General features: G+C 51.0%; 1 protein-coding gene across 1 annotated transcript; it reads right to left on the minus strand.

Annotated features, from left to right (window-relative positions):
- Positions 1–519: 519 nt before the first annotated feature.
- Positions 520–12098, minus strand: Ccn5 (cellular communication network factor 5). The gene is made up of 5 exons (XM_032902502.1): positions 12034–12098; positions 11737–11829; positions 8169–8385; positions 4294–4548; positions 520–1457 (listed from the first exon to the last, which is right to left on the minus strand). Exons 2-5 carry the CDS (start codon positions 11794–11796, stop codon positions 1237–1239), a joined length of 753 nt encoding a protein of 250 aa, XP_032758393.1. The 5' UTR covers positions 11797–11829; positions 12034–12098; the 3' UTR covers positions 520–1236.
- Between the last annotated feature and the right edge of the window lie 895 nt (positions 12099–12993).

The following is a 12993-nucleotide window of genomic DNA, read 5'->3' on the forward strand; positions in this document are numbered from 1 at the left end:
GCTGGGTTAGACCTTGATGATAACGCTAGTTTAAAAAATATTTGTTGTTTGTGGGTGTGTATGTGTGTTCATGTGTATGTGCATGCGTGCACCCCCCCATACACATGTGCGAATATGCGTGTTTCCATAAGCATGCGCACATGGTCTGTAAGCATGCGCATGCGCAGTGCTCAAGCACTGTTAACTTAGGAGCTGTCCACTGAGTTTATTGAGACAGGGAGTCCCACTGGCCTCGAATTTACCAACTAGGCTAGGCTGTCTGGCTATGGAGCCAGAACCTTCCCGTCTCCAATTCCCCAGCATCACCACACCTAGTCTTTGTATATCGGATCCAGGGATTGATCACAGCTTCTCGTGCTACCCTGCCCAACACTTTACCAACCGAGCTGTCTCCCAAGCCGCAAAGTGGACCGTGGGAGAGGATGTAACATTTGTATCCAGGCGGGTTTCGCTTTGTTTTTGTTTTTGTTTTTTGTTTTTTTTTTTCTGCACAAAATAAAACACGACACCAAACAAAAGTCCACGCTTGACTTGGGTGTTTATTCTAGGCTAGACTAGTCCTCCAGAGGAGGGTACTCTGCTGTCCCTTGTCTTTCTCATGCTGAAGAGAAAGGCCCTGGCCTGCCAGAGGTGTGGAGCCTCCTGTTTTGCGAGTGCTTAAGAGATGTGCATTCCTGAAAATACAAAGCTCAAGTTCCTGGACTTTGAGGAATTTCTTAAGGACAGTGTGATTCATCTCTTCATGTTCACAGAGAATTCTGCCCCTGAATACTTCCTGAGCAGGCAGGGTGTTCTCAGGTCAGGGAAGGTACACTTACGAGTTCATTCATCATCTTTGGGGACAAGCATACAGAAGTCCAAGAAGGGAATTGGAAGTTTCAGGCAATCTGCTGTCTGGTCCTAACATTGACCTTATCCCCAGCATGGTGGCCAGGTTTGCCCAGTATAGCCTAGGTTTAAAGGTCTTTTTGGTTGTCCTTTTTGTACAGGGATGTTTTGAGGAACGAGCCAGGAGAACCCAGAATCCCAGGCTGAACCAGAGAACTGGAGCTGGTCACCTGCTCCGCCTACCTCAGACAGAGCAGGGATCGCTCAGTGGCTCTACACAGTGAATCCAAGCAGGACAGTTAACTGCAGCCAAGAGCACGGAGAAGAGCATCTACCAGCAGTCCAGGGCCTGGTCCTAGGGACATTTGCTGAGGATGGCAGGCCCTGTATCCGCATCCCCAGTTGGCCTTAGAAGGCACTGTTCCATGAGCTGTGGCTCCTGGCTGCCAGGCAGGGTCTGGGCAGACACAGGCGGCGTTGGATCTCCAGTTGGCAGAATCGGTTCTGGTTGGACACTCGGGTGGCTATGCCCAGCCCACAGGTGGTTGAGCAGGGGCCCCAGGCTGTGCTCCAATTCGGACAAGGAGCATCAGCAGAGGCAGGAGTGACAAGGGCAGAAAGTTGGTGTCCTGGGGGTTAGAAAGAAGAGAAGTTGAAGCTCAGTCAGCTCGCCCGCTGGCTACCACAGGGAACCTGGCCAGGCTGTTTAGCCTCTGTGTCTTCCTAAGCTTTCTAACATTTGGGACTGGATAAGGCAATAGCTGAGGCTGTCTGAGCATAGTGCGCCCTGCTGACATTGGTCCCAAAGCAACTAACACAGGCCATCTTTCTTTTTTCCTTACCTCCCTACTCACTGAGACATGGTGTCTTACAGACACACTTGTGTGGCTTGGTACTGCAAGCCTGAAGGGCCCAACATGGCAGGCTCACCCTGGCCTATCTCTTCCTCCCTGACTCTCCTTTTCTCTTATAATTGATGTCCTTCCCCCAACCCTGAGAGCTTTTGGGGGGATTGCTACTGACATCTAGAGGGCAGAGGTAAAGCTGTCTTTCCACACCCCACTTCATACCCAAAAGCCCCCAACCGCAAAGAATGACTCAGCGCACCCCAAACGTCCCTGATTCTGATGCTGAGAAACCCTGCCCTGCACACACAGCCTTCGTGTGTTTGTATGTTAGGGCAGGCGGTGTGAGGGTACTTGGGTCCCTGTATGCATGGTGCAGTGTTTGCATGGACCTTACACACACCCTCCTAGGAACACTGGTCATCTCACAGTCACTGGAGCTAGCTAAAATGGAAATGTTCCTGGATAGTTCTGAAACCACTTCTGCTAAGGAACAGTCTGCACATGCTCAGTGCAGGCCGGATTACAAAACGATTTTGTTGAGGTTTGCTAAGTTGCTATGTAGTGTAATGCTAAATTCTATACCTGAAGGCCTGGGCCTACAAGCAACTTCTCATGTTTACAAGCTTTTGTTGAGTGATTTGTCCTGTTTGCAAGCTTTTGTTGAGTGACTTCTGTTTACAAGCTTTTGTTGAGTGACTTCTCCAGTTTGCAAGCTTTTGTTGAGTGACTTCTCCTGTTTACAAGCCTTTGTTGTGCAAACCTTGCTCCCCGTTTTCAAACTATTTGTTAAATAAAATTGGACCTGGTTGGAGGAGGGGAAAAGAGGAGGAACAAGAGAGAAGGAGGAAGCCACCATGAGGGGAGAGGAACCATGAGCATGTGGCCAGGAGAAACAGCAAGTATCTGGGGTACACCGCTGGGAGGTAGCCAGGCCTGCAGTTAGAATAGTAGATTAGGGGTGACCCCCAGTGACTGTCAAAGCCAAATGAAATAACCATGGTCTGTCTTCTTTATTTGTGAACTAGTCTGGAATAGCTTAAATTGTTTGCACTACCCCATTTTGGATGCACAGCTGGTTACAGAGGAACAACTGCACGTGTGTTTGTTCATGGCCCTGTCCATGTGCACACAGGGGAGGTCAGATGGGAAGCAGGGTTTTTATGTTGCTTTTGAATACGCAAGCTGAGGGCTGGCAGCGTGGCTCAATGGTAGAGCGTTTACCCAGCACGTACAAAGGTCTAGGTTCAGTTCCAGGTACTACTGGGGTGGGGGGATACAGAGGTGATTTGATGACTCTCTCCTATGTGCCTAACTTGATATATCATATTCCCTGGCAGGTACAAGGTTGACCTTAGCACTTACTTACACGATGCTAGTGTCGGGCCTTCTTACAATCCCTTTACTTGAACGAATTCATTTGGCCCTCTCCATGGCTCAGAAGGGTGGACGTTTTTTTTTTTTTTTTTTTTTTTTTTTTCGAGCTGGGGACCGAACCCAGGGCCTTTGCGCTTCCCCTAGGCAAGCGCTCTACCACTGAGCTAAATCCCCAACCCCAGGGTGGACGTTCTTATTAGTCCCCTCTTAGAGTTGGAGAAACCGAGGCCAGGAATCTCACCAGACATGTCAGTTTCACATAGCAAGCATGGGTTTAGAAACGCAGTGTCCCTAGCAAGCACAAGGCCCTGGGTTTGGTCCCCAGCTCAAAAAAAAAAGAAAGAAACAAACAAACAAACAAACACAGTGTCCATCTATTTAAGCTACCCATGTCCTACCTCCGTGTGTGGGGGCATCCACGGAACTGGTCCTCACTTCCTGGTCCCTTCCTCAGTCAAATTCATGTGGTAAGAATAGTGTTTTTAAAGAAACAGGACAACAAAATCTCAGAGTTGAAAAGCTAGTAGAAGAATGTAGCTGTCTTGCACGTCCCTCTGCCCCGCCCTGGGCTGTGCCCCAAACTCGAGTCTTGCCTGATCTAGCTAGACTTTACGTAATCTTTTACCTATGGATTTTACCTAAATCCAAACAATCACGTGTTCACGATATTTTAAATTATCCACATGGGGTTAAGTATCATAAATATATATTCTATACACATATTTTATATCATATTATATATCCTATATTTATTATATATGCTCTTATAGCACTTGCACTGTATTTATACCACTGCTGTGAGATGCAAAAATCTCACTTAGGAAGGCTAACGCGCCTTCCTCCCCCTCCCCCTCCCCCAGCCCCACCCGACTCCACCACCTGAACTTGAACGCTTACGTTCTGAGATTTATTTGTTTTTATTTCATGTGTGCATGTTTCGCCTCATGTATGCATATACAGCAGGTGCGTGCCCGGCACCCACAGTGGTCAGAAGAGGGCAGCAGATTCCCCTGGAGCTGAAGGTAGGGCTGGTTATGAGCCGCCATGTTGGTACTAAGGACCGAACCCGGATCCTCTGCAAGAACAGCAAGTGCTCTTAACTACTGAGCCATCTCTCAAGTCCCTTGAACTTAATTTTCAACGATTTCTTAGTTAAAATTATATCCCTAAGTGGTTGCCTTTTGGTTTGTCAGCTCTGTTTCTGGGAGCTGCTGCAGCTGAGGCCTTAGTGGCACTCACTCACCTTGCGCAGTGGAGCGCTGGATCACCGGTGTCACTCCCTGGTCACACACCCACTCGGGGCAGCACTTTCCTGGCACCTGTATTCTCTTGGGGCGTGGGCAGTCCCAGCTGGGCAGCCGCACATCCTCACTGCACAGCGGCAGGCAGGTGAAGCCACCGTCATCACAGCGGCACAGGACCCTGCAATTGGGTTTAAAGGTCTCCCCATCCAGGTACCTGCGGCCATTCACCTCACAGCTACCGTCATCCTCATCCACTGCACAGGGAGGAGAAAGAGGACCAGGACAGGGTCCTGAGGTCAGAACACAAGACGGGCACCCTGGGCCATCCCCGCTCCTCACCACGCCTCTGCTGCTCTGGCCGGCCTCCCTCTTCAGGAGGACAGAGAGGCATCCAGGAGCCTGGCTTGGGCTCCAGCTCTGTATTTTCTTAGCTACAGGCCAAGTAATTTCACTTCTTGCCTCAGTTTCTCCATGTGAGAAGTATGATATGTTGGATTTAGTCCACAGCTAAGTGAAATTATGTGTGTAATGAATCTGACAAAATGAAACCTTGGCTAACAGGTCGTATGTAACTCCGTTGGTAGAGTGCTTGACTACAATGCTCAAGGCCCCTAAGCTCAATCTCGGGCAATGTATAAACTCTGTGGTAGCATGGGGCACTCCTGTAAGCCTAGCATTTGGGAAGTGGTAGCAAGAGATTCAGAGGTTCAAGGCCAGCCTGGGCTAGAGACCCTTTGAAGTTAGTAACGTTTAGTATTTAGCTGTGAAGCACACACTGGGACCAGGGGTTCATGTGGCAGACTCTTTGTCCCCTTCCTGTGTGACATCATCCCTGTCTGGTCAGGTTTAATTTTCTGGCTTTAGAGTTGTATATTAGCTACTGAAATTCTCTGAGTGGCCCCATCACCACCAATGATAACAGCAGCTTGTGCCCTTAGGTTACATGGACCAACACACAGGGCATCTAGCACAGGCCAGGCACATAGAAACACACAATGATACCTTCAAGATGGGCCTTCATGCCTGTCTGGAGGGAGAGCCCAGAGTACTCCTCCGGGCATCCCCTTATTCTCCGGAGAGGACTGTCACTGTCCCCACCACCTCCAGATCACAACTCCTTGGACACAGAGACCTTCTGACCTGGGCCATGTTGTCAGTGGTTCCCTAGAAACCACACAGGCCACTGTGCCTGGATTCCTACCTGGCCTTGCCACTTCTGGGTTCATGCCACCACATCCATCACACATACACATATGCACACACACACACACAAACACACACACACACACACACACACACCCCTATCACACATACACTCACAAACACAGCTTATATACACATTTATCACACATACACACCCATCACAGATCACACACACACATATACACACCCATCTCACACACACACATCACACATACATTCACAAACACACACCTTATATACACATTTATCACACATACACACCCATCACAGATCACACACACACACACATATACACACCCATCTCACACACACACACATCACACATACATTCTCAAACACACACCTTATATACACATTTATCACACATACATACCCATCACAGATCAACACACACATACATACACGCACCCATCACACACACACCCCCTATCATACATACACTCACCCACACCCATCACACCCACACACTCATACACACACCCATCACACACACATATACACAGACACTCACCACACACACAAACATGCCCATCACACACATACATACACCCATCAAACACACACACATCTATCACACATACACTCACACACACAAGCATGCATGCACACACACCCATCACACATCCAGCCACACACATACTCATCACACACACTCATCACACACTCCCACACACACATCTATCACCCACACACCCATCACAGACCATCACACACCCACACACACACACCCTGACTTCTGCCCCAGCTTTGGCCCCGTTGCCAGGATGAGCTGGCAAACAGAGACGTGTTTAGGGAAGTCATCAGGAGGACGATAATTTTAGCAAGAGTTCCTGGCCCTTCACAGACTGGGAGCTGGCTGGGTGTAGGGTATGTGAGTCTGGGCAGTCAGTCCTTCAGCAGGGTAGCTTTGCTATGGGGGATACCTTGACATTGCAAACCCCATGAACTGTCTCAGAATTCTACCCAGCTGGACCCATGCCCAGCAGCGAAAACTCTTGTTTCCCCCAAGCCTGCTTCCAGATCCTCTCTGCTGGCAACCTCCCCTTCCCACCCTTGATACCGGCCTTCATCTGAGGTCCTCAGCCTCCCCTGAGCACAAGCCACGGGCTTGCTATCTGGGGATCTCTAGCCATGCCTTCCCTCCGGAAGTCAGTTGCTAGGCAGGAATCACAGAGCTACAGTGTTTTTTTTTTTTTTCCCCTTCCACCACCTGGAAGCTGTGTGACCCACTTAAGTGATTTAACCCTCTCTGAGCTGAGCTCCCTCACCTGCAAAACAGGGGCTATGTGAGGATGTACCTCCATGTTAAGGATAAAGTGAAATGGGCCCCTACAATGTTTTCTCGCAGGACTTAGGAAAGGGCTCCAGTGACTGCCAGCCCCATTTGTACCTCTGCTGGCATCCACGCAAAGCCACAAATATTTGCTGAGCACCTCCTGTGGCCTAGGCCATGTGCCAGGCAGTTGTAATATGTGGCTACGTGGGCAAACATCCTCCCCACTGGCAATCTCCAGCGGAAATAAACACAGCCAATGTGCCAAGGTTGTGTTGCCTGGTGATCTGGCCTAGTGGTCTAATCCCGGCTGAGGGACTAGAGGGGATTTGCAATTTCTTAAATATAGTGACAGGGCCTCACAGATGAGTCAGAATGTGAAGCGAGTGAGGGAACGTCCCATGTGTGTGTCTAGGGATAGAAGGGGCATAGCGGAGTGGCCAGTGCAAAGGCCCTGTGGTCCAGACCATGACTTGGGTGTTCAAGGCTAGTGTGGCTGGAACAGAGAGCAGGAACAAGAAAGGGAAGGGATAAGGTCGTTTTGTCAAAATGTGAAGCACACTTAGATGAAATAGACGAATTGTAAAAACAAAACAACTGAGCCATCTCTCTCAAAAATTTCAACTGGGGTAATTTTGCTTTTGGGCGCCCTTGGCAAGGTCACCACTGGTAGATGATCCTGGCACCTTGTAGGCAGAGCGGGTGCTGCTAAAGATCAGGACACAGAGAGTCTCCCAGCAACCGTGGCCCTGGTACTGGGCACCAAGCCCTGCCCCAAAGTGTCAGAGGACACCCAGGCCTGAGAGAGTGGTGAGGAATGTCACTCCAATGCCACCTGAAAACAGCACGGGGTGAGTGTGTGTGTGTGTGTGTGTGTGTGTGTGTGTGGTCACAAAAAGTAGCTTAAGGCTCCCAACCCAGGTGGAGGAAGTGGACTGTTACTTAAATCTGATTGAAGATGGAACAGGCTGTAGGACATAGAGCTCGCCACCTAACACCTTTGAGCCTCAGTTTCCCTACTTGTAGAACTTGCACAACAGTACAAGTGCCCAGCACTGCTTGTGTCACACACCACGCCCCACATACAGCCCATACCCTGGCTCTCCACAGGGCTGTACATTTGCCTAGGGGCAGCCGTTTGGACAGCTCTGGAGCTGGCTATGATATGAGTGGGTGTGGATGGAAATCACCGTAAGGACAGTGCCAGCAGAGAGGGAAGAAACAGGAGCGGGCCCTTGGGTCACTAATTGAGCTGAATAAACCTAGCGCCCAAAGTGAGGTGAAAGAGATACAAGGAGCAGGCTCCACTTTGACTCTGGATCCCGTGGCTTTGACACCCGCCCCCCCACACACACACACACTCGCGTGCACACACACTGGTCTGGCAAACCTGCTTACAGAGACACACAGCCCCATGGCCGCCAGGGCCGGCCCCAGGCTGACAAACCAGGCCCTGGCTGGGGTCGCAGACATGCAGGTGGTCGCAGGACTCCGCCAGCCTCCGTGCACACACTTTACAGCAGCCACAGCCATCCAGCACCAGGGGTACCCCCTGTGGGCACTGGGGTGGTGTCCAAGGACAGCTACAGGGTGTCCGGCACAGCTGGGCAAACACCTGAGGAGACAGAAACCTCACTCAGTTTTGATATCAGGGAAGAGATGGAGACTCTTACAACTGGTCACTTCAGACAGTGTGGGATCCTTAGCTTGGCCTCGGCGTCAGGCAGACTGGTCTTCAGCCTAACCGTCCCACGGTGCTCCTAAGAGGTGAGCAAGGACCCAGGTCAGGGTCTCAGTCTTAGGCTCTGCCTTACTGGCTGAGAGGCCTGAGAGTGCCTTGAGCTCTCTGAGCCTGGGTTTCCTCGTTTGTAAAATGGGGACAGGAAGTGATGTCACTAACCCCGGAGCGTGAGTAGGAGGTCATCTACATGGCTAGCTGTTTGTTTCCGGTGTAGTGTACGTGTATGTGCAGGTATTTATATGTAAATATGAGGACATCCACATCAGGTGGAGGAAATTATCATTCTCTACCTTCTGTTTCTGACGCAGAGTGTCTCACCAAGCCTGACAATCACCAATCGGTTAGGCTGCCTGACCAGATGAACCTGAAGACCTGACCATTGCTGCCCACTCAGCTCTGGGGGTACAGACGTGTCCCACTGTGCCTGGCTGCTACCCCTGGGTGCTGGGGCTCCATCTCAGGTCCCCAGACTTGCACCGTGAGCAGTTTACCCACCAAGCAGTCTCCTCACGCTTCCGAAAGCAGTTAACTCTGGTGGTCATCTTTGCTATAAGCTCACAGGACGGCTAGTGTAAAGGCCTGAGGTGATATACAGCGAAGGCAGCAGTCTGGGCACGTTCTTACCCCTCAGGCTAAGAAATCAAACGGAAAATACAACTTCCTGGTCTTGGCCCCGCCCAACATGTTTCCCAGCCTTAAGTGCACAATCAGATTAAGCCAAGAAAGGGCAATACAGATTCCCAGGCCTCCTCTGGGACTCACGGAACCAGAAGTCACAGAGGCAGGACCTGTGATCTATTTAAAAAGCTATCTAGAAGCTTCTAAGAAACATCTAGGTCCAGAAGCTTCTAAAACCCATGTATGCCCACAGCCCCTCTACCCCAGCCCACCCCAACTCTCCACCCCCATACCACACCACCTCACTCCCCCACCACCCTGCACAAATGGGAAAATTGACTCCTCAGGGGGAAGTGATTGCCCGTAGTCAGATCTGGGAGCTGTGCCAAGGGCACCTCGCTGACGTGGACTCACAGCCCCAGAGGAGGACACTTCTGAAAAAGGCAGAAACTAAGCCAGAGGCTCGGAACCCATTCATTACAGGGCTTCATCCCAGCGCCACAACTGCGTCTCCCACCCAGAACAGAAACACACGAATGAAGTACCAGAAGCCTTGAGCTCCCGAGAGGGCGGGGACCAAGAGGGAGGTTCCACTCAAGATGCTCCGGACTGCCTACCCCACCAGTGGACGATCAATCTTTAACAGGAGTAGAAGGTCTTATATGAAGGATTTGTCAGTTAAGAAAAGAAAACTAAAGACCCCAAACCTCTTGATGGGCCCAAGGAAACAGTGATCCGTTTACTGTAGCCCCTATCCTGTCACCCCTGGACCCAGAGTTCCCAAAACCTGCTTTCCAGGGCCCGCACTTCTCACTCTGGCCAGCAGGGGCCGCCCCAGAGTTGTGGCTTTTCCCTGACCAGTGAATGGTTCCCACCTAAAGCAGGGCACTCTGCAGTTGTCCCGAGAGCAAAGAGGCGGACTTCCAGAGTAGGGGTCTGACTCCCATGGCTGGGCAGAACTGGCTAAGCACAAAATACGCCTTCTACTGAGCCCTAGGCCTGCTGCAGGCTCTCGGTAGTGTCTGGCTTCTTCAGGTCCTGACTCTAGGAAAAGCCACTAATGATATCCTTACTCTGAGTGCTATGTGGACCAGTCTTCTGTTTAGCCCTCTCCTGTGGAGCGGCTTGTCCGATTTAAAGATGATGAAATAACACTTAGAAGACTGGGGCAGAAGATTTTTGAAGTTAGCCTGAGCTACATAGTGAGTTTCAGGGCAGCCTGGGCTACAGAGTGACATGTTGCTCCGAAATAAACTCCAAAACAACTGTTGTCTTCCAGGGGCTCCGTTAGCACCTGAACCTCTGCCTCGGCCTCTGTCCTCAGTTCAAGGACAGTGAGCAGGCAGGGCCGGGGTTCTTGCTTTGGCCTCCCTCCTCTCCCATGCCTTTGCTAACCATCCTGCCCCCAAATCCAAGCTGCCTCCTTTGCCTTGGTCTCCCCAGACTAAGTAACTAGGACTCTGGTCCCTGTCTGATCAACTTCGCTTGGCTGTTTCCAGGTTCCCAGTCCACAGCCAGGAGCTCACAGCCTGTCTGGAAGACCCAGAATTCCCTCCCCTGGAAAGGATGTGGCTTTATATCCTATCCATGACTACATCCCTGGGTTTCTGTGCCGGATGCCAATCAACTTCTGGAACCAGGGAAGAACGGCCTCACAAATGTCACTCCAGTGGCGAATCCAGGGCAGCTCTTCCTCAGCCTTTCAGAACCCACCCCCCCACCCCGCCAGGAGGAGACTACCCACCCACCCCAGCATCTTGTTCTGCCTATCCCCTTCCAAGACTGAAAGCCAGTTGGTCCAGGGAGACCTCTTGGGGCCAGGGAGGGAGACGCTTATACCCACACTCCATTTAGTGTGAGGCGTTGCCCAGGTTATGGTGGAGAGGCATAGACTAAGGTTTCCTCCAAACACACCTCTGTCTGCCCCAGCTCCTCCATGCGACTCTTCTTTGCTGTGTGGCTTTGGGCCAGTTGCTTACCCTTTCTGAGTCTCCTTTGACTAAGACAGGACACTTTCTTATGAGGCTGTTTTAAAGGTGAGGCAAATGGAACTGCTCACAAGCCAATTAAAAGGTGTCCTATGAGAACCAAGGGACAAGGACATTTGCCGCAGAGGTGTCTCCTGCTCTCTCCGATCAGGGCCAGAGGTCTCTGAGTGCCTGAGGGCCAGTATACTGTACCCTCCTGGACTGTACTTTGCAATCAGACCCCAGCATCCGTCTCTGTCCTGGTTCAGAGCTACACATCACTCACCTCTGATTTAGTTTCTATGAGGAGACTGCAGGGTCCCAATGTCCTCTTTTAGACACTCATCTAGGTTCAGGACCTGTGCTACCCTATGTGGAGCCGTTCTCCTCAATGGTCTCCTTGGAAGCCTCATGAACATTGTATCCATTCAACTGAAGCTGAGACTCAGAGAGGGAAGGACACTTGCCCGAGGTCACACAGCAGAACCTGCAAGCTCTCTGTGCCCAGAGAGGAAAGCAAGCCTGGACCCAGAAACCAGATTGCATCCAGTATAGGGTCTTTCCAAGGGTCCTAAGTTGTGCCCGCATTAACTGTCCCACCACCCAGAGTTCTGCTGTCCTTAAGCCCAGGATGCCTTACCATTGAGAGGAGGCAGAGGAAGGAAATGGCCAGAAGATGGATCAGTGAGCTGTCCCTCATGTCACCGTGTCCCTTGTGGAGCCAGCTTCAAACCTGGGAGGCAATACCTGAGTCTTTTTTATGTTCTAGAAGGAATGAGGTCCCTTCTGGGTGCATACAGAGAAAGAGAATAAGGCAGGCAGGCAGACAGACAGACACAGTCACAGTCACACTCACACATAAACATTTATAGTCCTTATGCCTCTCCCCCATAGTCCCTACACCTCTCCCTGTAGTCCCAGGAATAAGCCCGGTTACCTGAAGGTAAGGCCGTGGAGGCCACCACGAAGGTGTCTGACAGTGTGTGAAGCCCAAGCCACCACTAAGAGTTTAGGACAAGCTGACAGGAGTCTCTTAGCTCCTCAGTTCCCAGTAATAAAGACCTCCATTCCAAGCCACTGCCCAGCGGCTGCAGCCTTGCCAAGGCCCCTGTCCCACCCCAGGGTCCTCTGGAGATCAGAAGCGTCTGTCAGATGCTTTGCAGATCTGACCACTGTGTCCTGAGCCCTGTTGCTCAGGCTCTGGGCAGCCCAGACCCAGCCTGCGGTTTCTGGCAAGGAGACTGGCAGCCACCCAGAGGTGGGTGTGCCCCTGAGCAGAGCTTCCCTGGCGGCCTGTCTGCTCTTGGCAACCAAGAGCCTCCCTAGCCTCTTGGGCTCTGAAGGTGGCCTAGTGTGGCCAAGCCTAAGCAGACTGAGCCTACTGTGTGCTGGCACTTGCTGGACTCTGTTGATCTGATTTGAGCTAAATTGACTCTGTTGAACCCTATCAGTTTTAAGGGGCTCAGTAGGACTGAGCATGGACCTGGGGACAGAGCCTGGGGAATGGGGGTAACAATGGAAACTGTAATATGTAGTTGATGTCTGTATGCAGGTGAGGGCAGGCACAAGATAAGGCAAGGCCTGTGATTGGGCAGTGAAAAACGTAAGACGGAAGAGAGCTTTTGTAAGGCAGGAAGAGAGGAGGAAGAAAGGAGAAGAAACAAATGAAGGAAGAGGACGACCCAGGTCTGTGTGGCCTTCAAGGGCCACAGGTAGTTATGAATATTTCACAAGGGGTGGATTTTTATAGGACGATTTGTCTTATCTGGGCAGGAGTTTACATTCATATTCATTGGTTTAGAGTTTATTGTGTGGACGTCTTGTGGGGTGAGGATTTACTGGGATAAATCTGTTGCTAAATTACAAACTTACTGAGTTTTGATTTTAACGGGTTACT

The sequence above is a fragment of the Rattus rattus genome, chromosome 5 (genome assembly GCF_011064425.1).
Source record: "Rattus rattus isolate New Zealand chromosome 5, Rrattus_CSIRO_v1, whole genome shotgun sequence".
NCBI classification, from domain to species: domain Eukaryota; kingdom Metazoa; phylum Chordata; class Mammalia; order Rodentia; family Muridae; genus Rattus; species Rattus rattus.

Coding starts and splice junctions, on each gene's coding strand:
- Ccn5 (XM_032902502.1), bottom strand. CDS start 11,796: ATGAGGGACAGCTCACTGATCCATCTTCTGGCCATTTCCTTCCTCTGC. Junction 4,549..8,168: donor CCATGGGGCTGTGTGTCTCT/GTAAGCAGGTTT, acceptor CTCCCTGTGCAG/TGGATGAGGATGACGGTAGC. Junction 1,458..4,293: donor CCAGCGCTCCACTGCGCAAG/GTGAGTGAGTGC, acceptor TCTAACCCCCAG/GACACCAACTTTCTGCCCTT.